The sequence below is a fragment of the Strix aluco genome, chromosome W (assembly GCF_031877795.1).
Source record: "Strix aluco isolate bStrAlu1 chromosome W, bStrAlu1.hap1, whole genome shotgun sequence".
NCBI classification, from domain to species: Eukaryota; Metazoa; Chordata; class Aves; order Strigiformes; family Strigidae; genus Strix; species Strix aluco.
In genome coordinates, this window is record NC_133970.1 from 2,895,664 (window position 1) to 2,923,513 (window position 27,850).

Here is a 27,850-nt window from a genome sequence, read left to right on the forward strand (position 1 = left end):
GTTTCAGGTCATTTGAGAACTTCGCTTGCGCGTGTTGAAACAGCTCCTTCGTTATCAGCCATCAATCCCTCTGTCCTCGCCCAGTCCCTCGGATACCCGCTGTGGCTGGTGCAAAGCCATCCCACTTAATTGGGACCTCGGGGCGGCTGTTCCCATTCTAAAGCCTGCTCTGCTTTAATTAACAGATAAAATAATCTACAAGTAGAAAGACCTTGACTTACTCCCATTTTTATTTCCCTTCTGCTTCTCGTGCTTCTCCCAGGGAATTTGGAGCAATGCTTTGTGAAGGACCTTGTGAAAAATAACCTGGCTGCTTGTTTTCTGCAGGCTCAGTCCTGCTAATGAGCAGGAATGTAAATGCTGGGAGCTGGTAAGACACTTAAAAACCCATGTGAGGAGGTGAGTTGTTCCTGGGGTAGCTCCTTTGTTAAAACTAAGCTTGGATCCAAGCACTGCAAAGGATTTGCCCCAAAGGGGGGAGAAAGGGCAGTTTTGAGGTGATGCTGCTTAATCCAGGCATCGTCTAGATTTGGCATGCTGGGGACAGTCACTGCAAAAGAAAGGCATCTACTTTTTGAAAGAAAAACATGAGTTTTAAAATAATTCTGTTGGTTTTCTTCCTTGTGGCTGGGTTTCTGTTACGGGTGCAAAATGCTCAGAGCAATCAGGGATGCAGGTGAGTGTCCAAAATGGCGTCGCAGCGCTGTAGGCCCTGTGTGGTCCCTTCCCGCTGTGCCTGGGTTCCCCTTGTGACATCAGGGGTTATGGGCAGGCAGAGACCGTGCTCTTAATTACAATGAATTTTTTTTAACTAATGGTCTTGATGCTAGGATAAATGGCTCATATGGTGAGCAGGTAGGTGGGGAAGGATGCTGGGCAGGGAAAGGGAGGTGATGCTGTGGTGTGTGGGAGCTCTGTCCGGACATGCTGGAGCCAGCGCTAACTGCTGACAACAGACTGAGTCTGGGGAGGAAACTGGGAAGCACCGTGGCAAAATTTGGGCTCTAATTCCCAAAGATTTGCCAGTCAGAGAGGGACCTGGGGGTGCTGATTGCCAGCCAGCTGAACAGGAGCCAGCAGTGTGCCCAGGTGGCCAAGAAGGCCAATGGCATCCTGGCTTGTATCAGCACTAGCGTGGCCAGCAGGGACAGGGAAGGGATCTCACCCCTGGGCTCGGCACTGGTGAGGCCGCCCCTCGATGAGTGGGTTCAGTTTTGGGCCCCTCACTCCAAAAAGGCCATTGAATGACTCGAGCGTGTCCAGAGAAGGGCAACGGAGCTGGTGCAGGGTCTGGAGCACAGGTGTGATGGGGAGCGGCTGAGGGAACTGGGGGGGTTTAGTGTGGAGAAGAGGAGGCTGAGGGGAGACCTCATGGCCCTCTCCAACTCCCTGAAAGGAGGGTGCAGAGAGGGGGGATGAGTCTCTTGAGCCAAGGAACCAGCGCCAGGCCAAGAGGGAATGGCCTCAAGCTGCGCCAGGGCAGGGTCAGACTGGCTCTTAGGAAGGATTTCTTTGCAGAAGGGGTTGTTGGGCGTTGGAATGGGCTGCCCAGGGCAGGGGGGGAGTCCCCATCCCTGGAGGGGTTGAAGAGTCGGGTTGACCCAGCGCTGAGGGATCTGGTGGAGTTGGGAACGGTCAGTGTGAGGTTCATGGTTGGACTGGAGGAGCTTCAAGTGCTTTTCCAACCAAGATGATTCTGTGATTCTATTCTAATTGTAAATAGTGTTTTTAAGCTTAAAAAGGTGTTTTGGAAGTGATGCAAACTGTGCAACCTCCCAACCTCTCAGATCCCACGACATGCTGAAGCCGAGCAGCATTTAGCTGAGTCAGCCTTTTAAGAGGGGCTCAACTTGAATTTACAACTCAACCCCAAACACCCCAAAGCTGTGAACACAAAGGGGTTGAGGAGCTGATGCTGACAATAACCGCCCTCCAGAGAAATCTCACGGCCCAACACAGTTTGGCTGGGAACAACATCTGGATGTCGCATAGGGAGGACATTTAAGATAATGCCCACGGTAGTTTGGGAAACGAGCTTTTAATTAATACTACTGTGCCTTTTCTAGAGGTTCCCAGCTGGGAGTTCAGCAGGGTGATGTTGGCAGCGACGCAGAGCTCCTTTCTTCCACCCCATGATGAGAAGATGCAAAATACCCAGCATCTGATATGTTTATGATGGCAGCATGGCTGTTTGGGGAAGAATCGCTCCTAAGACACTCGTTTAGCCCAAGATTGCTTAAACCTTCCCTCTGACAGCACCCGCGTTATCACACACCGGCTGCGACACTCCAGGTTTCAGCGTGTCACCAACCCGAGGCCGGGATGCGGGAAGCCACCCAGCATCGCAGGCTCCAGGTAACCAGCTGTGAGGAACTCAAGGAGTTAATACCTCAAACATTCATCGACACAGAAAACCTCAAGGACAAGCTGTGGCCTTTGGATTAGTCTAAGGAATGGCCCCCAAGGAAGCGGGAGTGTATGGAAGGATGCACCCCCCACTCCCTTGCGGTTGTATCATCAAACTCCTGAGATAAACCTCAAAGGGGGGAAACGTGGACTGAGTGAAGCCAAATGTTTCTCATCAAGCACAAGGACCACTAATCACTGGCTCTATTGTTTAAGCCCGATACTTTGTGGCTTTAATGTCTAAGCCTGACACCATGCAGGCCTTGCTAAACTAGCGAGAGGCAAGCACGACCACTGACTGATTGGACAAGGGGGTTGGTGAACCCCATTCCCCCTCAACACATGCACAGAACCCCTGCTCCACCTTTTCCTTGTCTTTCATGCAAATGAGTTCATGGAATCCCTGCCCCTCCTCGTCTAATATGCAAATCAGCTTATAAGATGAACTTAAAAAGGCGACAGAAAACTTTGCTGGGTGTGCACCCACCACCCAAGATTACCAGACCTGAGACAACGCTGGATACAGGGGTGGTGATCTGGATTTCTTTGACTCTCTTTTTCTCCTTTATTTTCTTTTCTTTCCTTTCTTTTCTTCCTTATAGATTTATAAGAGACCTCATTGGTTATTTTCCTTTCCCAAGTTTAAATTATTTTCTACTGCAAGTAAAACATTTTAACCATCATTTGGTGTCGTTTCACCTTAATTTAACCAGAAGGGATCACAGAAACTTTACAACTCCCTGGGCTCCCAATCAGGGTTGTGACAGTGGGAGAATTTGGCTGCCGACGAGGTGCTAATGATGACAGAGCTGTGAGCTTGCTCTTCCCCACCAGCCCTTCTCCTCCACCATATGGTGCTGGACAAGTCTGGCAAGGCCCGGCCATCGCTGGAGATGTGCAGATGGGGCTTGAGCCCCAAACCCAGGAGTGGTCCAGGATCACAGAATCCTTCAGGTTGGAAAAGACCCTTGGGATCATCGAGTCCAACCCTCAGCCCGACTCTACAAAGTTCTCCCCTACACCACATCCCCCAACAGCTCATCCAAATGGCCCTTAAACACATCCAGGGATGGGGACTCCACCCCCTCCCTGGGCAGCCTATTCCACTCTCTGACCACTCTTTCTGGGAAACATTTTTTCCTCATGTCCAGTCTGAACCTCCCCTGTTGCAGTTTAAAGCCGTTCCCTCTTGTTCTGTCACTAATCACCTGTGGGAAGAGACCAGCACCAACCTCTCTACAATATATAAAATAAACCAATAAAAGTCTATGAATACTCCCATGAGCAAGATGACTGGAACGGGCTGAGGAGTTTTGTGCCTGGGCTCTGCCATTAATCAAGCTAATTCAGCTAATTGAGCCCTTCAAGTGATATTAGGCCCAGCAAGAAGAGCCAGAGCAAAACAATCACGGCTTTAGAATGGAGAAGTCACTTGAAAACACAGACCAGATTTTGGATGGCTGCTGTGAGCACATGTAGGAGCCAGAAAACCAGAGGGGCCAAGGGCCTGGAAGCCCAGGACATGCTTTTGAGTCAGAACACTGAGGATTTGGTGGCCGCACTGAGCAAGAAAGAGCCTTCAGTGGCCGGAGCTGGGTGAAGTTTGGTGCAACATTGCGCCCCATCAGGCCAGTTAAGAAAATGAACTGGTTGAGCTGGAGACTTGGTCGTTGGGGATTCGCTTGCCTGCCTCTGAGTTCAGAAAACAGGAATGAAAGTTATGAGTCACCATTTCTGAAGCACCTTTGCAAGAAACCCCCTTCGCAGTGTAAGGAACTGAAGGAGTTAATGCCTCAAACATTGATCGACACAGAAAACCTCGAGGACAAGCTGTGGTCTTTGGATTAGTCTACGGAACGTCACCCAAGGAAGCGCAGAATGTATCGAAGGGTGCACGTCCCCACTTCCTCGCAGTTGTATCATCAAACTCCTTGGATAAACCTCAAAGGGGGAGACACAGACTGAGTGAAACCAAAGGTTTCCCCTCAAGCACAAGGACCGCTAATCCCTGGCTCTATTGTTTAAGCCTGATACTTTGTGGCTCTGCTGTGCAAGCCAGACACCATGCAGGCCTTGCTAATGACTTCGATCCTTCACCACTGAAGAGGTGACAAGAACTGGTAAGAGGTGAGCATTTCTGCCCCAGGAGCAGGATGATTGCTCAAGAAGCAGGAAGTCAGCAAAATTCTGGGAACTGAGAAAAAAAACCGACCCTTAAGTATGCTGATCAGCTTATAAGATGAATTTAAAAGGCGACAGAAACTTTGCTGGGTGTGCACCCACCACCCAAGATTACCGGACCTGGGACAACGCTGGATCCAGGGGTGGTGATCTGGATCCTTTCCTCCCCCTTCCTCCCCTTCCCCCTCCTTCCCTTTCCTTCCCCCTCTCCCCTCTCCTTCTTATAGATTTAGAACACACCCCATTGCCTATTATCCTTTTCCAAGTTTAAATTATTTTCTACCACAAGTGAAACATTTTAACCAGTCGTTTGGTGTTGTTTCACCTTAATTTAACCCGAGGGGATCACAGAACTGTTGTGACTCTCTGGGCTCCCAGTCTGGGTTGTGACAGGCAGCCAGCGCTGCCGCCACCACCTGCATCCCCTTCCAGGCATCGTCCCCCAGACGTGGGTGCCAAGAGGAACCGATGTTTCAGCTCATTCCCTCACTGGTGGGAAGTTTGGTAGAACTTTTGTATCACCCCGCAGCAGGGTTAGATGATCAGGGATCAAACCAGGAGAAAGCAAAGTATAAGAGGTGCTGCTCAAGCCAGCTTGAGGTCCCTCTGTCACCTCCCTCTGTGCTCTTTGGGCCTTGAAATGGTGTTTTGTAGAGTTGGAAAAAATAGGAAACATCTTCCCCAGCCACTTTCACACAGCCCAGCTTCTCCCTGCACTGCCAAAAAGCTTTGACAGGATGAAAATATCCCAACCAAAGGCAGATGAAATATTGAAACCGGTATCAAAAAACCTGCGCTACCATCGCAGCAGCGGGCTGAGCAAAGCCTTCAAAAACCTGCATTTTAATCTTGATCTGCTCCAAAAGTCAGCTCTGCAAAGCCCAGCAGCTTTGTATTCCCCACCACCCCCACACAGCATGCTTCCACCTTGGAACAAAAGGGTGTTTTGCAGCATTTTCTGCTTTTTCTAATATTATTTTGTAGAGCATCTCTCCTACGCTCTATGTTTTCAGGTGAGCTTCCCAGGATTAATAAATAATATGGTCACGGGGCTGAAAAATAACACACAGGGGAGTAAAGCTGATGTGCAGGTGGGAGAAACATGGACACACGTGGCTTCCCATGGGGAATGGCTCCTGCACGGGATTCCTGAACAGAATCTTCAGGGGATTTGGATGTGGGGAGCCATGGAGACAGTGAAGTTTCCCATTTCTTCCCTGTTTCCGATTTCTTCCCTGCTTCTGGGCACAGACAACCACAACCAGAAGTGTCCCAACATGGAGAAAACCCCAGAATCACAGAAAATGCACATCCCCTGTGCTTAGATAAAGACCCCAATAAAAAGCTGCAAACCGTTGCTAACAGAAGGATGCTGGTGGGAGATTCAATGCTTTCAGCCTGGTGTCTGTGAGCAGGAGTTGAGGCTGTAATGTTTGGCCCTAGAATGGTGTCACCAAACCTTGTGGAGCAGAGTGGGAAAGGCAGATTCCTGGCAGTTTCTGGCAGCAGCATCGCCAGCTGAGGAGATGCCAGGACAGGGAAGGAGACTGGGATTGGCTTAAAGAGGGCAAAATGCAGGGTGAGAGCTTGGACTAAGCACATCCCAAGGCCAGGCACAAGGACAAGAGATTTTTCTCAGCCATGACTGGAATTAAGCTGGATATTAGGAGAGGTTTCTTTCTGTTAAGGGAGAAAAGATCGAGAATTCCAAAGTCAGAGGGGCGAAGATGAAGCCGAGTGGGTTTAGCACGGAGCTCAGCAAGTCAACAAGCAAAAGGCATCGCTCCTTAGAAAGGGATTTGTAAGGTGAGAGCTGGGGGGAGCGTGGAGAGGTGGTGGCCAGGAATGAAGAACTTTGCCATCTCCACCTTCAGCTCATGGAAGTAAGTTAAGGCCCTAAGGACTCATTTTCCTTCTGTACAATAGGGATAATAATACTAATCCATGCTTAGGAACCACGCCAGACGTTAAGATTAAGGCATAATTACAACCAAAGCCCTCCTGGTTCACATCACAGCACAAAATGTTAATAACTTCAAGGCATTTATGACAATTTGCTAGTGGGAAACATTGAGAATCTCATATAAGTGATTGACAAAGAGAGCTCAGCCCAGGCCAAAGCAGGAAGAAGCCCCATGAGCACATCACTGCGGGTGATGGAGCAGCCAAAGTATCTCAAAACCTTTAAAACCCCTCCAGGAGGGAGGGATGAGCAGCCCAGGGGCCAGGCAGGGATGGAGGAGCCCTAGAGCCAGCCCAGCCCCAGGCACCCTCCACCACAGAGACATCCCTTCGCTGCTTTTATACTTTATTAATAAACCACAGGTCCCAGGCCTGGGCCTGGGCTCGCTCTCCGCAGCGCAGGCTGTTTAAATTTTAATTTATTCATTCATACCCAACCAGCTCCTGCCAGAGATGTTGCCATGGCACCTCCCAGCCCCAAAGCACCCGGCATTCGGCTGCCAGATTATTTGCTCTCAGCCCCACGGAGCGAGAGCAGGGTGGGTCCACCAGGGCAATGCACCAGGGCGAGGAAAAACTAAGCTGTTTTTTTACATTCATGGAGCTTTAAAGAATGGGTGGAATCACCACCGTTTTGCCTAATTACCCACTTCATTATCAGCGGGGGAAAGCAACGCTGCAAGTCCAGCAATTTCCAAATTTCCCAGTTGCTGGGAGAAGCGAGGAGCTGGGTGAGGCTCGGTGGAAACCTCATTAGCAGATGACATAACGGACACGGCCCACGCCCCGAATTTCTCTCACTCTGTGGCAGTGACGTAGGACAGTGAGGATGGCGTGGAAGCGCTTGTCCACTTTCAGTTGGGTGAACTCACCAATATCAGCTTCCACAACAAAAAAAGTACCTGGAAAACAAATAGAGAAGCAGCAAAGTTGCAGGATACAATTAACATCTCACAAGTAACAACACAACTTCTTCACCATTCCACACACTGAGGAAAAAACACAATCAGCAGTAGGACGGCCTCATACTACCTCAGGAATTTTGTTTTATTTTTCAAATTTGTCACCTGAAAGAAGAATTACCAGCTTCCCCATGAAGTTCAACTGCCCTGCATTGTCCTCAGGCCCCATTCAACGAGCTCCGTCCGTTCTCAGCGCTATCTACTAACATCTCTCACCCCGCCCCCCATGCTCCTCTATCACTATAGAAAGTCTGTAGCAGTCCCAAAACCATCCAGGGCCAGACATGAGACATTCCACAGGCGTGCCAGAAGATGTGGCTAGTAGAAAAATCACCTCACAGCACACCTTGACAAGTCTTGGTGCCTAACAGTCAACTTCCCTTTGAGGAAGAACGTTCTTCCTCCCACAAAATGTCCTTCCATGTGTCCTTCCACCCATAGGTGTTCTGCTCTTAGCAACACTGACCTGAGCAAAACCAGAGAGATGCTCAGGGTCTGCTTAAAGATGGTAGCACAGCTTTATGGAGGAAAGGCATCATGCTTCAGTGGTTCAATCACAGAACACAGCTGAGTAGCAGCATAATTTGAATCCTAAGTAATTGTTTTGCAGTGCCTGAAATAAGCTGTTGGACTGGCAGCAGGCACTCGAGTTCTGGAATTGGCCTTTTGCAAACAAAAGGATGGAGCCTTGCATACCCCAGAGCTATGCAGCCCACCATTCCCTTGACTTCCATCAGATATAGAAAAGAATAATTCTTCACTAATTAAGAAAATGCAAGAAAAAGATTAACCACTTGGAACAGCATCCTCCCCGTGTCTCTCAGAAAACGACGTAGGAAGGTCCTGCGTTGGAGCTGGCAGCCCATCCCTTCTTGCAGTTGATTAACTACTTCTAAAAGGAAATTCTCATTATCAAGTGTTTCTAAGAAACCAAGGCCTTCACTGGAGTCGAAAGTATTTCAAATACCTGTGACAAAATGCCAAGAGAAAGTCACCACAAGCCAATAGTATCACAGAATCATCTCAGTTGGAAGAGACCTTGAAGCTCCTCCAGTCCAACCATGAACCTCACACTGACCGTTCCCAACTCCACCAGATCCCTCAGCCCTGGGTCAACCCGACTCTTCAACCCCTCCAGGGATGGGGACTCCCCCCCTGCCCCGGGCAGCCCATTCCAACGCCCAACAACCCCTTCTGCAAAGAAATCCTTCCTAAGAGCCAGTCTGACCCTGCCCTGGCGCAGCTTGAGGCCATTCCCTCTTGGCCTGGCGCTGGTTCCTTGGCTCAAGAGACTCATCCCCCCTCTCTGCACCCTCCTTTCAGGGAGTTGCAGAGGGCCATGAGGTCTCCCCTCAGCCTCCTCTTCTCCACACTAAACCCCCCCAGTTCCCTCAGCCGCTCCCCATCACACCTGTGCTCCAGACCCTGCACCAGCTCCGTTGCCCTTCTCTGGACACGCTCGAGTCATTCAATGGCCTTTTTGGAGTGAGGGGCCCAAAACTGAACCCACTCATCGAGGGGCGGCCTCACCAGTGCCGAGCCCAGGGGTAAGATCCCTTCCCTATCCCTGCTGGCCACACTATTGCTGATACAAGCCGGTAGCAGACACGAGGAAGGAAGGAGTTATTTTAAGTGCTCCGTAGCTGTATTCCTGAGCTGTGATTTCATATTCAGTCTCTATAGACTGCTCAGATAGGAGATAATTATAGATCTAGTAGAATGACTGTACATTTAATACTTCCTGTAACATGGCATAAGGTTTTAACCACGCATCTTCACAGAGCTGTAAGAAAGAAAAGCGATCTGAAACCAGGAACATGTTAATTAAGGTATAAGAAAGAAATGTCCAATTACCTTTAAGGAGAGGAAGTAGAAATAATATTCTTCTGGAGTGTCATGCTCCCACGTCTTATGAGAAAGAAGTCGCAAGGCTAGGGATGTTCTAGCTTGGAAAAAGAGGACAGAATTCTCCCTCCTCCTTTTACCCTTAGAGTAAGGCAGAGGCAGCGTCATCTTTGACAAGATGGAGCTTCTCTTCTTTCTATTAAATTCTTGGATAGTCCTTCTAGTTTAAGTGAGAAAGCAGCTGATGCTAGCTGGAAAGCCAAAGCTGCCAGAAAAGCTTTTATTTACTTGTTAAATAAGTACAACTGTAGTTTTACACAGGCAAATCTGTGTTGTTCTGTAAAAATCTTCAAATTTTATCTTCAGTGTGATCTAACAGGACACACGCTCCACTCCAGGGGAGCATCCAAGGATGTGATGGCCATTAGAAACAAGGTCCCAGAGTGCTGTTTATAAGCATACTGTTCCCCAAAATAGTGCTTAGCCAGGGCTGAAGAATAACAGATTATGTTTTCTCACAGACTGGGCTATTTTGAGAGTTGGTAACACCGATGTCTAATAAGCAGTAGAATCTTCCAGGGACAGTAACTGTCAAAAGCTGGAGGTCTTTCCCCACCTGGGAACTACTCTGGAATCTCAGAGCTCGCAACGCTGCTGAATTCGCATACAGACAAGAAGTGGAAAATTTATTTACTAGAAAAAGACAAAAACCTGTCTGACTGCTTAAAATACAACTACAGTTGGAGAGAGACCATTCGCAGTTTCCAGTAATAGGGCAGAAATAGGGTTTTGCAGTCTGTTATATCTGGGAGAGCATCAGAAAGTCCTAAATCTGTGCAGAACAAGATTTCTTCCTCTATTTATCCAGAATTCAGGGCAGCAACATTCAGATCTTTTTTGTTAAGAAACCAGAACTGGATAAAGGGTGGTTGGTTTGGTTGGAAACAGATCCATGCACTAAATAACTTGCTAAACTAAAAGTTACCTCACTGGCTGGAAGGTTACCCTGATAAACCAGGCAGCATCTTTTTCTCATCTTGAAATCAGAGGAAGAGGTCAGCTGGCAATCAGCCCAGGCTGAGAAACTGTGGGAATTCTAAGCAGAGACACACTCACGGTAGAAATTTAAGCAAACAAATCAATGAATGCACAACCTTACCCTAAAAAATGCAATGGATAAAGACATTTAATCATTTTGTGCTGGCCAGACAAGAACTGTCTGACAGCCTGCCAGACCTTTTCTCCAGACTTTCTAGATGATTAGTCACAACAAACAAAAACAAAACAAATCTACCACATACACACACGCTCTCATACGCTGAATGTCCTAGTTTCCTAACTGCACTTTCCAACACAAACAAGAAAATAAAAGACTCACAGGTACCTGAAGAAATTAAAAGCCTCCATTTTTCAGACTTCGAAAACCAACTTTCTGGGACAAAATTATCTCTGAGTAGCTGTAGATTTCTCAAGTTGCTAGAATGGCTCCTTCACTGCAGCAGAGGCTGCCATGATCAGGGCCCTTCTAGCGTTTAATGCCTCTTCTATAGCCATGGGCTCAAACTCTTGACTATCATCCTGAGGACGTGGTTTGAGCCCAGAGGGTAGCTGAGAGCCATGAGCAGTTCACTCCTCCCTTCCCCCTCAGCACTGGGAAGGAGAAAAATGAATCCAAAGGCTCAGGGATGGAGATAAGGATGGGGGGTGTGTGTGTGTGTGACTCACCCATTATGGTCATGGGCAAAAGACAAACTCATTAGGGGAAGAAAGAGAACATCACTAATTCAAAACACTAACGATAACGACACTTCACAGACAGAATGAGACAGTGAGAAGCATTACAACAGCTTAAAACCACCTCCCCCCACCCCTCCCTTCTTCTGGGACTCAGTTTTGTCCCCAATATCTCTACCTCCTACCCCAGGGGAGGGGGGTGCAGTCAGTGCTGCTGTTCCTTCCCCCAAGGCTGGGGGGAAGCACTCTTCTGCATTCCTCCCCCTGCTCCACGTCACGTCCCTCTCACAGCAGACAGTCCCCCACAAACTCTTTCCACCGTGAGTCCTCCCCACGGGATGATTCTTCCCGAGATGCTGCGCCATGGGTCACCCCCACGTGTTGCACCTCCCAGCGCTGAACTACAACAGTGGGGGCTGCTTCTCCCCACAGAGTCCCAGGGGTCCCCCACAGGCGAATCTCTGCTCCTCCAATGACCCCCATGGGTGATGGGGGGGGCCCTGCCCTCTCACCACAGGGTACAGGGGGGCTCCATGCTCTGGTGCATCTCCCCCTCTTCCTCCTCCTTCCTCACACTGACCTCGGTGTTCACAGAGGCGTCCTTCTCCTAACTCCTCCTCAAAGTCCTCCCAACCTCTCTCAGGTTTCCCTTCTTAAATACATTATCGCAGAGGCTCACCACCATCACTGATTGGCCTTGGCCAGAGGTGGGTCTGCCTTGGAGCTGGGGGAGCTTCAAGCTGCTTCTCACAGGGGCCACCGCTGTAGCCCCCTCCCCTGCTACCAAAACCCCACTACATAAACCCAGCACACAGTTAAATCAAAAAACCCCCTGCGAATTAAAAGTGATGAAGCAGGTATTTTAAGAAATCCCAGATTAAAATGAGTCGTTGTTAGACTGAAGCAGAAGTTCCAGGTTGACCCAGCGCTGAGAGATCTGGTGGAGTTGAGAACGGTCAGCGTGAGGTTAACGGTTGGACTGGAGGATCTTCAAGGTCTTTTCCAACCGAGATGATTCTGTGAACTTGTCTAGAAAAAAACAAAACTATCCGAGCCCAAATCAGAAGTTAGTCCCGTGAAGCAGTCTAGCTGTACACCTTTTCATTAAAGTCCTTTACAACTTGTTTATCCTATAGGTCTCCAAATAAAGTGCCAGGCATGTCCATCATATCAGAATTCCTTCCCTACAGAAGAGGGCATTTAGCATCTAGAAGTTAGTGACATTGTCACCACACCTTAAATATTGAGAGAGCCTTGATCAGTGACAAATCCAAAGGAAGGAAGAAAAAGTTGTAGTTTGTCATAAGGTGAACTCCTGAGTACCCAGGGAATGTGCTTAAGGCAGAATATTCTTACATTCTGTCCAGGGCAAAAAAAATTAAAGAGGCAGGTGCCAAGGTGTTGTCAGAAAAAAGAGCTCGCTCTGAGACAGGAGAGAGTTTGCTCCACGCTTTATGCCTCAACTTGGAAATATGAGGACATTCCAAGGACATCACCAAGCCTGATACGTGCAGTACACCCCTCCAGGAATAATTACATACTTGTTCTCCAAAGGAATGTCAAAAAGGAGATTTTAATATTAGAGATTTACTGTGCCACATATCTTTGGGAAAACTAATCTGTAAGTAAAACTTGCTTTTAAATTGGGACACGGACATTTTGGTGCATTTTCACTCCCCCTATGCTTTTAGGAGGAGAAAACTTATGGTTATCAGACAGCCCTGTCTCTGCAGTGGCTGATTAGTCAGATTTCCCAACTTTAGAACAAGTTTTTAAATAGCTCATGTCCATTCTAACTTTAAAACTGAAAACACAGTTTATACAGTTTGGTTATCAAACTAGGAGCTTCCAGAACTTGTAGTGATTTCAAATTAAATCTTTGTGCCCTCAAATTTTTTGCTAAAACACACCATGAAAGTCACGTTTTCAGTGAATAACATATAAAAAGTAACCAAATCAGTTATGGGAAAAACTCTTCAGTCACAACAATAACCCTTGTTGCTACTTTCTATGACTTTATCCAGAAGAGGTGATGGGGTTTTATACTGACTACCCAGTTCTGTGTAGTAATAAGATATTTATTTTCCTTATGGCCTAGAATTTGATCTGAAGATGAATCTCATTTCTGTTCTCCTTCCCTTAGATCAAGGGAGAACCAGACCTTTCATCGCTCCAGACTGCTAAAGCACTGTTCGTCCCCCGTAGCAGGAATTTTTCAGGTCCAAATCTGATTTAGACTGTGGCACCCCATGCTGGAAAGGGAGGGAAAGCCCTGCTAAGTCTACTGATCTTTTTTTTTTTTTTTTTTTTTTTTTCCTTTCTCCCCCTCCTCTCTGTCTGAGAATAAGCAATAGCAGGTTTTCTAAAATTTTTCAGGACTGATGGTTTTAAAGACTCCCACAGGTTAGACCATTCCACCAACTACCAGAGTGCCTCAACGGACTATTTTCTGAGAATAAAAGGCTGTAAGTTACACTATAACACGAAAAGCACATGCTGTCATTAGTCATTCAATATTTTGTCCAGTATTTTTATACTTGTGCTGCCATATCCAAGTGCTACGAGTTTAGTACTAACAAAGGAAAAAAATAAAATACCTTTTGTTTCCGCAGTTTCTTCCTCCAGGAACCTGTGGTAGAGTTTCCTCGCTGCTGGTTTCATAGATTTCAAAGGCTGATGCAGGATCTTGTACTTGTCTGCCACAGCCTTGTTTATACCTTTAACCACTGCATTAATCTGATCACATGTTAAACGACCTTTCATATACCTACAAATAAAAATAAAAATCAGTAACCAGAAAGTCACAAAGTTCCGTGTTTATTCTTCTCTTTCAGCCTTAATTGAACACGCTATTCCTAGTTAGAAGCTGTTTCTTCTGCTTTGTGTTAATAAATAAAGGTGTAGTTAATTTTGTTCATTTCCTTGGTGGTTTAATCATCTTGAAGGTGAAGAAGCCATGATAAAACCTAAACCAGAAAGACAAAAAACATTAGAAAGCTAAATTAAGAAGTAAAAAAGAATCCAGTGCTTAAAACTGTAAAGAGCCTTCCAAAATGGAATAGAAGTTGCTTTTATTGCATACCACAAACTACAAATGCAGAAAAACCTAGCAGCTTTGCAGAAAACAGAGCACGAGCCAAAACTGAAATGAAATGTTTCTGCCTAAAAGAGTGCAATTTAGTTCTTATTATAATCATAAATAACCTGTGCTTGATCTTACAGCCATTCCTTTGGTTCTTTTGAAGAAAAACCAGTTTTGTGTTGTTTCTTATATTTTATTGTGCAGCCTACTGAGCTCTACAGACACAGCTCTGCACTACCAACATCTGCTACTGAACTTTCAGAGGATTTCATAAAGCTAGTACTAAAATAATAAGATCTGTTGATAACAGCCTGGAGGTACAGGAAGCACAGAAGATAAAAACAAAGTGATGCGGAAATATTAGAACACTGGAATACTTGCAAGTAAGGCTACCCAGTATTTATAGATGTAAAGGCATGCATTCAAAGAAAAGGAAATGTGCTACAAATTGAGAAGCTGTTACACAAAAAAGAAATCCAAAACTTGTATGACAAGCAGTAAGCTAAAACCAAAACAAAAGCTCAGAAAACACTGCAGTAAAAGCCAGGGCAACCTTCCAACTGGAATTATCCTGAATTATCACTGAAGGGTGATCACAGGTTAAACCTGGCGGGTTGTGTTTGGTTGCAGCTGTGTGGAATTGAGAAAAAATTGTTACATTTTTAGGAATGAAGGGGGTTCTTGAGGTTAGTACAGCTAAAAGCTGTAGGACAATAAGCTTGAAAATATCAATGAACAGGAAATTCTTCCCTCATTTTAATCCAAAGAGAAAAACTCAATCTTTGGAAAAAGTACAAAAAATTTAAAGTGCAATCGATTACAAATTCAATATTCCAAACCAGAATGTGGGCAGGCATTCTACAGCTGCCAAATAAAAATAAGTGCTTGCTGTAGATTTTAAGAATAGGCAAGCTCTGCTGGGGGACCTGTCTGCACAGGGTGTGTCAAAACCTCCAGAATTCAAAGCAATCGCTCTAATTTCAGATAAAATTGCCACCAAGTTATTTGCAGCCAGTTTTCAACTTCATTGATACTTTGCTTAATCCAGATTCAAAGGCGGAGGTGCAGCCATTTTTATAAAAACCACTCTGCTTTGCACACATCACATCTTTTCAAATAAAAGCAGCATGACCACCCCTTGAAATGCAGTCACGGTCAGTGTAAACAAGTAACACAGGCTACAAGTGCAGAAGGGCTTTGCCTGTGTCACAGAATCATTTGGGTTGGAAAAGCCCTTGAGGATCCTCCAGTCCAGCCATGAACCTCACACTGACCGTTCCCAACTCCACCAGATCCCTCAGCGCTGGGTCAACCCGACTCTTCAACCCCTCCAGGGATGGGGACTCCCCCCCTGCCCTGGGCAGCCCATTCCAACGCCCAACAACCCCTTCTGCAAAGAAATCCTTCCTAAGAGCCAGTCTGACCCTGCCCTGGCACAGCTTGAGGCCATTCCCTCTTGTCCTGGCGCTTGTTCCTTGGCTCAAGAGACTCATCTCCCCTCTCTGCACCCTCCTTTCAGGGAGTTGGAAAGGGCCATGAGGTCTCCCCTCAGCCTCCTCTTCTCCACACTAAACCCCCCCAGTTCCCTCAGCCGCTCCCCATCACACCTGTGCTCCAGACCCTGCACCAGCTCCGTTGCCCTTCTCTGGACACGCTCGAGTCATTCAATGGCCTTTTTGGAGTGAGGGGCCCAAAACTGAACCCACTCATCGAGGGGCGGCCTCACCAGTGCCGAGTCCAGGGGTAAGATCCCTTCCCTGTCCCTGCTGGCCATGCTAGTGCTGATACAAGCCAGGATGCCATTGGCCTTCTTGGCCACCTGGGCACACTGCTGACTCCTGTTCAGTCAACTGGCAATCAACCCCCCCAGGTCCCTCTCTGACTGGCAGCTCTCCAGCCACTCCTCCCCCAGCCCATAGCGCTGCTGGGGGTTGTTGTGGCCCAAGGGCAGAACGCATTAACTGCTATTTATTGCTCTATCTGCCTCCTTTACCTGACTTAAAGTCAGGGGGAATGTGCAGAGCAATGAAGACTAAGTCCAGAGGTATCAAATAGCCATGTTTGAGTTTCTATGCTCCCGTTACCAGCTGACATACAGTGAAGACACTTAATAAAGCCAAGAGAACGAAGCAGAAACAGAAAAACAGGATGCATTTGCATAAACCAAAGTACAAGTGGTCTCCGAGAGGCCCTCAGGCATCCAAGATGCTCACAAGGAGCTAGCAGATATGCTGGCATTTACAGAAAATTCAGTAACTAAAGACCTGCCAGTACTCGCTGAGGCATCTGCAATGGCACCAGACAGCTCTGCGCAGGCAACTGAAACACGCCACGAGCAGCGAGGCACCAGGGATGTTTTCTGGTTTCGCCAATGCAAAGAACTGAAGGAGTTCATGCCTCAAACATTCATTGACACAGAAAACCTCAAGGACAAGTTGTGCCCTTTGTGGTCAGTCTAAGGGATGAATTATCTGCCCAGGGAAGCGCAGGGTGTATCGAAGGGTGCACGGCTCCGCTCCCCTGCAGTTGTACAACCAAATTCCTTAGACAAGCCTTGAAGGAAGGAGACGTAGACCGAGTAAAGCCAAGTGTTCAGCTTAAGGCCTACACTTTAATTTACAACTATATCCTTGAAGAAGAGATTGATAAGAGAGATTGATAAGAGAGATAAACAACCAACACCGGATGGAGCTATAATGGCCCAAGGAACAAAACCTGAGGAAAAAGGTAAAGGTGGTGGGGGGAGATTGTGACCACCAACTCAGTTGATCAAAAGGGTTAATGCACCCCATTCCCCCTCAACTCATGCACAGAACCCCTGCTCCACCTTTTCCTCATCTCTCATGCAAATGAGTTGGTGGAATCCCTGCCCCTCCTCGTCTAGTATGCAAATCAGCTCATAAGATGAACTTAAAAGGCAACAGAAACTTTGCTGGGTGTGCACCCACCACCCAAGATTATCGGACCTGAGACAACGCTGGATCCAGGGGTGGTGATCCAGATTCTTTGACTCTCTTCCTCTCCTTTATTTTTCTTTCCTTTCCTTTCTTTCTTACAGATTTATAAGAGACCCCATTGCCTATTATCCTTTTCCAAGTTTAAATTATTTTCACTGCAAGCAAAACATTTTAACCTGTCGTTTGGTGTCGTTTCACCTTAATTTAACCCGAGGGGATCACAGAACCGTTACGAGTCCCTGGGCTCCCAGTCCGGGTCGTGCCAGCCGACTGCGCTAACCAGGTGTTCAGCAACAAGAGCGGGAGTGGGGGCACACGGTGAGCGTGGAGACACCCGTGTCACAGACACTGAAACGTAGACGCCTTAATCTGAAACTAAATTCTGTCAAAACTAACCACAATTTTTCTTCAGTGCATAACCGTAAGGATCATAAAACCTTCAGCTGTTCCACAGTCTTCTCATGTTTCTACCCAGCCATGGCCAGCAAACCCATAAATGCTGACATTTATTCCACTCCATACATACACTAATATAAAAATACAAATTTGAGAAGTTCCAAAGTAATCCATTTAATTTAGATTTAAAATAACTTTAAAATCTGCTTCACTACACCAAAAGCAAAAACATTCAGAACTATTTTTTTTAAATAAATGAGTGACCCAATTTCTTTTTTTAATCCACAGAAGCCCTTTCCAAAATTTTTTTCCATAGGTGTGAAAACCAAAGCACAGTGCTGTGTTCTTCAGAGAAAACATCAATTTATCTCTTTTCCAGTGGTCTATACGTGATAAATCTCCTAAAGGCCAACCCTGCTCCCTCAAAAACCTTTAGGATAAAAGAAACATCTATTCCCCTCCGAGTTACCATCTTCTGAGACTTTAGAGTTATAATGAACGTGCAGATTCTAAAAATATCTTAAGTGGCAAGAATTCTAGAGACAGGATAAAGCAAGCATTTTCTTTTGCTTTGAATTCAAAGTTAACCAAGACATCTACTGTGCAATTTCTTCCTTCTTCCTCCAAAAAATGGTCTTTTCGCAATGGATTTGAAGACTAAGATAATTTGCAAGTTTAACTGCACAAGAGCGTTCTATTTGATCAAGGTGCTCCGTATCTGCACCTTAACACAGCACGTACCTTTGTTAAAAACCTGCTGCAGAGTTCTAAAAAAAAAAAAAAAAAAAATAGGAAGACTATATATCCCTTTTTGTGCCCCAACGGTGTTAGGGACAGATTCTCCTCCACGCCCAGCACAAAGCAGGTGAAACCACCTAAATTTTTCAGTTACAGGCTGCCACAGCTGCAGTAGGAAGGGAGAGAGGAGTGAGACTCTCAGATGCAAAACCCACCGTACCCAGCTGGTGTGGGATTTAGACACATACGCGATGCGTATGCGCAGTTGTGCTTTATTAAGTCCCTCAGACAAGCTTAGGATAGGCACAGTCCTGTATTAGCAGAGCCAGGCAGCTCCAGGAGCAGAGCTGCATCCAAACACAGTCCTTTCCCTCGTTACTATTGCCAGCAGGTATAAAGGGATCCCACATCAGAACCAGCGTGGACCTAGAGAACTGGGACATGAACCTAATTCTCATTCTTCTAAGAGAATACGTTAAGCCTGAGAAAATCTGGGTCACAAACATTTGCTGCTTTGACTCGGTTCAATAGCATGTGAAATCACAAGCTTTGCAGCCTCCGCCAATCTTGTATTACAACACTGCCAGGCAACAGGAAAAAAAAAAAACCTGGAAGATTTATAGAGCTATTTAAATTTGTGTAAGTCTTCCTCCACGGAACAAACATGCTTTTCTCATCTCAATAAAAATATTTCTATAGCCCCACAAGCACAGTCTAAGACACAACCTTTTTATAAACCAGCAATGAATATAAGAGAATCCAGCCAGCCATGAACAGCAGTGGAAAAACCTTCCACTCTCAAGGATAATGCAACACTTTAAGGGGCTATTGGGGAAGATGAGAGCTTTAACTGGAGGTTAAAACAGGCAGCTGGAATGGTCTAGGTTTACTTCTCTTGTCTTAGCAGAGATAAAGACCAAAAACTCGCATGCTCCAGCTTTAACTTTCCAAAATTTTAACAGGAGAAGTACTGAAGGCAGTAAATCCACCAAATGCTAGTGATCTGCAGAATAAAAATATCAGGTGCACACACTTTTAAGAAGTAACTAAAAGAGTCATTAGCTCGACAATCAGGCTCCTTGAGCAATTTGGGAGAAGAAAACGAATGTTGTTCACCTGAAAATTTTGAAAGCTATAGGAAAGATGAATGTGTTTTACTTGAGGCTTTCAAATAATAATAAAAAAAAAATCTCAGTGAAACAAGCGTTGTCAGGGAACACACTGAATCTAGAGTTCAGATAACAATTCAGCACTAGGCATCAAGAACATTTTCTCCTCTTTACAGAAATATTTGTCCTTGTCCCCAAAATGTCATTCCTACATGACAGGCTTCAGACAAGGATATCTATTAATCAGGTCCTGATGGCAGGGGACAAAACCCCACAGCTTTCTATTCCAGAAATTTGGGATATTTCAGTGGGCGGTGGTGTTTTTTTTTTTTTTTTGCTTTTAACAAGTCTGATTTCTTTTCCTGTCTCAAAACAGATAAGTCAAGACTTGAAGTTTTCAGAAACCAATAGTTGGGTGAAATAAAACCAGCATTTAGAATTAGTTTTCCTTTTAAGTGTAACCATAGCTTTTATCTTATGAGATGATGGGGTTTTTTTTTTTTAAATGCCAGTTCTCAAAACAAGAAGAGAACCCATCTAATTAGCCAATATATTTCTGTTCATACAATTAAAGTGACTTTTGAGATAAGAGGTCTGGGGTTTAACTGATTAGTTCTGATCTTCCCAACAGATACATAAAAAAGAACCCGATTAGCTCTATTCAGTTCATTTTCAGGTTTGCCAGTAGCAGATATAAACTATTTGGAGCTATCATCTCATGATGTTTCACCCTGTGGAACATTTAAAATTTCAAAACATCGCTGTCAGTCTCAGTTCTGCAAGAGCTTCCTTTCCCAAACCTACATTTTCCCCCCAACCTGGCACAACAGGGGCTCGGAAAAGCCATTATTTACTTACGCAGGAAGACTTTCAAATTCTTCTGCAGTTATTAAGGATGCTTCTTTAATAAGTCTTGACTCTTTTGTAGGTTTCTTCGCAGGTTTGGGTTCTACAACTTCTGTTTGTTCTTCACATTTCACAGTTAGCCCAGCAACGCTGTAAAATGAATGAATATTAAATTTATAAGTAGCAGATAAGTAGTAAGGAGAACACCATTACATTATTGAGCCTGCTTACTCACAGACTTACGTTCCAACCCGTCTGTTAGGCTGGATCAACATAATTCACCATCTTTCAGGATAGATAAATAAATAAAGAAGGCCAATTCCATTTCAAATTGCCTACTGTAGCTGACTTCATTACAGCTCCTTATTTCTCTGCTAAGAGAGGCTGCTAGCAGGTGAATTGGAAGCAGTCCAAACGCAGCACCGAGCCGTTAAGAATTCAACGTACCGTTACATCTCGCGGAACACGAGGCCTCGCTTTTTATCTGATGAACCACAGCCCAGAGCTGCAGCCTAACAGGCAGATTTGAAATACTTCACAGCTCTTTGAAAAAAGTTCAAATCTTGGGAAGCTTGACTCATCCATTAATCTTTTGAAGCAGAAGAAATTCAACATCAACCAGCAGGCTGGGATTTTTTTTTTTTCCTTTTTAGGCAAGATCCCAAAACCTGAGGAATTTCCTGCTTTGAGTGATTATTAGTGTTATTTTTATAACTTCACCCTTCCTCCAAACACTCAGCTATAGAGCCTCAAGCCCTGAGTTATCTGCCAGCCACCCACCTAGCTGCTCTCCTACTCAGCAGTAGGAGGACAGCAAAGAGGATGCACTTGGCCAAATTCACCAGCATCTGACTACAAGGACATTATCGGGCTGAGATGTGCAACAGAAATAACTAAAGCGGTACGGAGCTGACCTGTCACAAAGAACCCACCCTCTGCTTTGATCTAACCTCCCCACAAGAAGAGATTGTTGCTTGGTGCGGGGCCCTACATCAGTGGGTGGCCTGAGGGCTGGGATCTGATGCGTCACTTGATGTGTCACCCCCAAAGCCAGTGGCTCATTTTTCAGGGAAGGTGGCTGCAGCCTCCCCAACTGTCTTGGTCTGTGACGCAGCGACAGGGGAAGCTCTGCTCCCTGCCACGCCACAATGCAGAGCCCTTCTGAAATCCAGGACACCAACAGTGAAGCTAATCCAGGTGGAAACATCTAAAAAACTAATGTGAGGCCCAGCACAAAACTAATCCCAGCACCAAATGTCAGCAAGGAAGAGGGAAAGGGAAGGGTGTGGATTTTTGATGGTGTTGGAGGTGGGTTTGGAATAGAAGGATAAACACAAGGATTGAGAACGGTGAGTTTGCATTTTAAACTTCACTCCTCCCGTACACTCCAGTCCTGCCATCCTCCTCTTCCTCACTACAACAAACCTCTTATCTCTCTAGATGCTTCCCCACCCCAGGTACTTCTGATTTGAGCTCCTGCCCACTGCCTTGCTGCGGTGATTGCTGCTGGCCTGGACCATGAAAAGAAAAGAACCAAAGCTTCAAAATCTGGCTTTGACGTAGTGAGAAATGGCTCAGTAAACCCCAGGAATACAAAGGGCTTAAGATACATTGAGCCCACTTTTTATTTCAGTGATAATCCTCCAGTAAATAAGAACATCAAGACCAAGAACCCAGGAGAGAAACATTAGCTTAAAGCCACGAATTGTTCAATTCTTCTGTGTGGGCGTTTTCACAGAATCACAAAATCATCTTGGTTGGAAAAGCCCTTGAAGCTCCTCCAGTCCAACCATGAACCTCACACTGACCGTTCCCAACTCCACCAGATCCCTCAGCGCTGGGTCAACCCGACTCTTCAACCCCTCCAGGGATGGGGACTCCCCCCCTGCCCTGGGCAGCCCATTCCAACGCCCAACAACCCCTTCTGCAAAGAAATCCTTCCTAAGAGCCAGTCTGACCCTGCCCTGGCGCAGCTTGAGGCCATTCCCTCTTGGCCTGGTGCTGGTTCCTTGGCTCAAGAGACTCATCCCCCCTCTCTGCACCCTCCTTTCAGGGAGTTGGAGAGGGCCATGAGGTCTCCCCTCAGCCTCCTCTTCTCCACACTAAACCCCCCCAGTTCCCTCAGCCGCTCCCCATCACACCTGTGCTCCAGACCCTGCACCAGCTCCGTTGCCCTTCTCTGGACACGCTCGAGTCATTCAATGGCCTTTTTGGAGTGAGGGGCCCTAAACTGAACCCACTCATCGAGGGGCGGCCTCACCAGTGCCGAGTCCAGGGGTAAGATCCCTTCCCTGTCCCTGCTGGCCACGCTAGTGCTGAGATGTGAAGTCCTGTCGCACCAGCGTTCATGTGCACACTCTGCTTTCTGCAGTACTTATCTCATGACAGTCACTCAACAGACAATTAGCACTCAGCTTCCCAAGCATTTTGGGATGTAGAGGAACAAAAGTGGAGAAGGCTAACAGAGGAGGGTTTAGGGAAGAGGACTGAAGACCTGTTTCCAGTGACACAGATGGATTCTGACTAATTATGGTCCGTCTTGCACTTTGATCCTCTGCTGCACAACACAGTGGACACCAGGAAGTTCCAACATGGGGACAAAAGAAGAAAGTGTGCTTCAACAGACAGTATTAACATATAATGTGTTATTCCTCTGGAAAAACCAACACCACAAACTGACACCGACAAGACAGCAGCTGTGGGCTGGCAGAGCACAATCTGTAGAAAATTATTAGAAAAACACCTAGTTTTACATGTGTGGCTCTCTCTAGAAAGGGAAGGACTGGCTAAAGCCGTATCACAATTAACTTCTTGATCAAAAGCAGGACAAGATTGGAAGGGAAACCAACATCCCAAAGAACCTGTTTGATATCAGAGGTGATACAATCATTAAACAGGCCTCATTTGCATCTAAACAATTTCCAGGTGCTAACAAACCTAAGACAAAGGGTTTTCCTAAATTAAGAAAGTTATGACAGGAAGGCAGAGCCACTGTGATAATTTCTAAAGAACTTCCATTCTTTCATACGCACACACAAAAAAAGCAATGTCTAGCTTGAAAAGGAAATTGAAAAGGAAGACATGGCAACATATTTTAGGAGGCTGTTTCCTAAACTGAGGGTTTGTGTCTAAAGGGTCGCATCCAGAAAAAAAAGCTTCTACACAAGTCATCATTCTGCACAAATTATCAGCTAAGACTAGCCCAAGTTGCAATACAAGCAGTACCTACACAGATGAGAATATTGCTACACACTTATCTAAAATTACAGTTCATTTTTCTCTTCTGCAACCTTATTTCCACATCCCTAACCTTTTACTTTGCTGGAATATGCCTGTAATGTTTTCAGCCTGAGGCTTGTCTGTCATTAAGAGCAAGACCAGGTAAAGCTGATAGATTCAGGGCACATATTGGAAATACTGAATTCAAAGAGACTGATATGTTGCCTTCTGACAAGCTACAAAGGTGGAAACACGTCCTGGGATCTCTAGATGTTAGACTGTAGAAGAGATCCCCTTCTGGCATACACTAACATCACTCAAAATTAAAAAGTAATTCCAACAAGCCAGAGAAAGAGCTGGCCACTCTGAGAAACCTCATCAGAATTATAATGTCTTCAAAGCCTTCTGAGTAATAGCCCATTGTTTCACATACTTGTTCCTACTACTTTATTCTGAACAGCTTCTCAGCCCTCAAAGGCAGGTGGATGTCACTGCTAGCTAAATTAAATGCCAGGCTGCTACAGGGAAATGAGAATAAAAATATCACAACCATAAGTCAAATCGCCACAGAAAGATGATTGAGTTAGAGGATTTTTTTTTTTTAAAAGAACAATGATATTTGGAAGGGCAGTGTTTAACTTCAGTCCTAGTGAGCCAGCATTTGGCTCACTAACCCACCCTTCAATCCTTAAGCACCGCAGCTATCAAATCGGTGTGTTTGCAATTCTAAAGGAACACTCAGAGTTATCAAAGACCTGGCTTTCTGCAATAATGTCACACCTGCCACTGGAAGCTTCCATCTGAACAACATGGTATTTTATAGGTTTTACCTGCAGGGTTTGTTAGGGTGCTCACAGAAGCGAGCAGTCAAAAGCAAACTCCAGAATTAATACATGTAACAACCTCAGCTCACAGAAATTCAGAGTTAATATACAGTAAAAGGAGTGGAGCTGTGCAGGGCTGCAGCTGGACGCTGCTGGGAGCAGGGTGGTGTCTCTGTGCCCATGTACCACATACCAGCTCTGTGTTGGTTTAGGCAGATGGGGAGGAATGTTTTCACTGAGGTGCCGTGCTTCGCTTTCATCTCTCTCAGCAGACTTCTGGAGCTCCTGAAATTAATGTTAGACTTCATCAGAAATCTGAAACTATTAACGTCAAGCAAGTAAAAATTAGCTTACCAGTAGGGCGATGCTAAAATAATTTTTAGCTTTATTAAGAGGTGTTCTTTGCTCTCTCCCTTTCCCAAGAGCAAATAGTAAAGCTCACAAAAACAAAATATAAGAGCAAGAAAACATGAGCCTCTCTGTGTCAGGGCATCAAAGAAATCTGAGTGGGCAAGTAGCAAATCTTTAACGATATACTCTAGCAGGTTTGGGCAGGGGGAAGGTGATGGTGGTGACGGCATACTGCAGGAAACTCCTCCCCAGACCCCAAAGAGCCCTTTCGCAAAAGACTTGACACGTGAAGGCACTGCAAACACACACCGAAACAACAGATAAATATTCTAATTAAATCACTTTCATAGCTATTACAAGGATGTAAAAATAGAACTGCTCTTTAGATCACAGTATCTATTGTGATAAAGCCATGCTTGCAATGTATAAAAATGTTATTTTTCAAGGCTTAATGCTCACTATGCTGGAGAGCTGCTTAATAAACTATCAGTAAGCCTGTTCCAAGTCCCAGTTCCGCTTGTAAGCGGCCTCATGCATCCAAACATATCGCTTAGGATCTAGAAAAGAACAACTACGCACTTATCAGTGATTTCTTTGAATCTTTCAGTATTTTATGAACAGGAAAAAAAGATTACTTTTAGCAAATCCTTCAGTTCTTTGTGATGCTTAACTTCCATTTCCATTTTATTCAGGAGATCATTCACAAGAAGTACCTCGTGCTTTATTTCACAGAGCACGGATTTGAGGGATGGTTCTTCACCTGTCAAAGGGAGAACGTTAAGCCAAAAAAAACCTCCAACACAAAACCAAAATCCCATTTCCCTCCTCTCCACAAGCAGTGATTTTCAGCTAATTATGCTCCTCAACCACCACATCTTCCCAGGAGAAGCAGCAATATTCGCTAGTCAAACTGCCAACCTCCTACTCCATACAGCCAACAGAATTCAGAGCTGCTGCAGGATTAGAGGCCTCCCTCCAGCGTGAGAAAGCTTAGCTGGAAAGCACTAAACTGTACCCACTAAGGTCGCAGACACAGGTCTTAAACACAGCCTGGTTTTTGCACCCGCTTGGCTGCGGCAGCGCCCTGTTCTCCTTCACGATCTCCCTCTGTTTAGGGTTATAGTTCCTCATCAAACAGGAGGTTAGCCTAGATGACCCTCCCAACCATCCTGTGTAACCTCTATTTGTGCCTAGGAAAGGAGAAGAGAGGAATCTAAAACATTCAGAGCGATTTCAGGACGTCGGTTTAAATAAGTTTGTTACCCCACGGCCTGTTTTGCATCGCAGACAGGCACTCCTGGGATGCAAGGACAAGACACCTGTGTAAACCTCCATCTACACCTTTGCACATTTTTGTAATTAGGCTTAACATACTTACCAAAATGTTTTTTCTTCTATTTGGAGCTTTCCTCACCAAGTATATAGAATATAGGGTACATTAACCACCAGCCTTCAAGTCCCTCAGGGGAACATATTTTCACTTCACCCATATTCTCTGCTTGGCACCTAATTCCCTGATAAGGCTCCCATTTTGCCATCCTTGCTCACTTTGTTGTAGTTCTCTATATTTTACTTGTTTTCCATCTCATGTTACACTCCTTGCCTCATTACAGCATCCCCATTTTCTGCAAGGAGGTACAAACCAAACCCCACTCGTGATTTCTTTTACCTGCATTTCTTAACTGAAGAGTCCTTTTAACATTTGAAATCTTCATGTTGATGTGAAAAGCTAAATCTTGCAGGTCTGAGGACACCATTTCTGCCATTATCGTACTGGAGGGAAATAAAAAAGAATGTGGTGATTTAAGAAAGACCTAAGTTGCAAACACTGGGCACACGAGTAGAATTTTAAGAAGGACCCTGATCTGTCAAAGAAGCAAAGAGAACTTAAAGGAAGCAACAAATTTAAGAACTACCTTTTATTTTACTAGACTGAAAGCAGAAGAGGCAGCACAAAATGACTGAAATTAGACAAAACAAAGCAATTTCCCTGAACTCTCGAGATAAACACAATGTAATCAGTGCAACAATTCCTCATGAAACTGGTTGTCTTTATTATATTAAAGTGTTCACTACTAAAGGAGTTGTTAATTTACTACAATAAACAAGAAATACCTGGTTTATATAAAGTAGTTCTGTAAGGCGCTCTCAGGGAGATCCCACGAGATGATCAATATTTAAAGAGTTGAGTTTTTTTTTTAAAAAAAAGAGCAGTAATTAAAAGAAAATGTGCATTTGCTTTCTAGCAGACTGTGGAGGCACAAAAAGTAGTATTATATATCGGTAACCCTTATGTAAGTATACTGATTAACACTCTTACAGAAAATAATTGCTAAGAAAACGTTGCTGCAACGCATCTTCCCCAATCGCCCTGGAACAAACCTCCATTTAACGCTCCTGCCCGGCGGGCCCTTGTGTTTACAGCGCTCGCACGGCTCCCTCTGATGGTTACTTCACACCCGACAGCGAAGCTCTTTGCTTTAAAATACTACGAGCTACCCCGCTTGCTGAAACAGCTGCTAGAGATTTACCGATTTCCACAGAGAAACAGTTACAACCCGCAGCGGCGCGCGCCTACCCGCCCGCCCTTTTACCTCACGCCCTGAGACAGTATTTCCTCCCCCCGCCCCGCTCTCACCGCAGCGATGACCGGAGGCAGTTCGCTGGGAGTGGTGAGGCGGGAAGTAGCGGCTCCCGGTGATCCGTAGCGGCTCCCGGTGATCCCCGCCAGCCCCTCAGCGGTGCCGCCGATTCAAACCCGCCGCGCCCGGGCGGCCCTTGAAGAGCGCAGGCGGCTGCGCAGCGCATGCGCGGGAGGCGCCAGCGAGGCCGCTGCCGGGAAAGGCGGGAAGAGGCGGTGCTGAGGGGAAGTTGCTCCCCCCCCTCCCCCCCCAATTGGGCTGTCACCAACTAAATAAACCCCCTCACAGCGTTTATTAATTAGTTCTAGAAATTCAGTTTATTTCAGCATTCAGCAGAAAACAAAGCCCTCAATGAAGTAACTTTTCAGCATATACATACCGGTGTGTCTCTGTGGGAGCACAACGGAAGGTTGGTGTGGAGGATTGTGAACGCGCTCAAGGGATTTGCAGCTGAGGTGGTGAAAAACACATATATCTCACTAATTGTTGTTTAGTTTTGGGTGGTTGATGGGTAGAATATCTGTGTTTAGGTAACACAGGCCTGGGAGAGGCTCAGGGGCACCTCATTGAGCATCTGATCCCACAGACTTAATAGA

At 45.7% G+C, this 27,850-nt stretch overlaps 1 protein-coding gene across 1 annotated transcript; it reads right to left on the minus strand.

The window, feature by feature from the left end:
• Positions 1-6,878: 6,878 nt before the first annotated feature.
• LOC141917647 (SKA complex subunit 1-like) lies at positions 6,879-27,358 on the minus strand. Its single transcript, XM_074811002.1, has 7 exons — positions 27,251-27,358; positions 26,282-26,385; positions 25,248-25,372; positions 24,455-24,546; positions 20,231-20,368; positions 13,688-13,857; positions 6,879-7,451 (listed from the first exon to the last, which is right to left on the minus strand). The coding sequence occupies exons 2-7, from the start codon at positions 26,376-26,378 to the stop codon at positions 7,303-7,305; spliced, it is 771 nt and encodes a 256-aa protein (XP_074667103.1). The 5' UTR covers positions 26,379-26,385; positions 27,251-27,358; the 3' UTR covers positions 6,879-7,302.
• Positions 27,359-27,850: the final 492 nt, after the last annotated feature.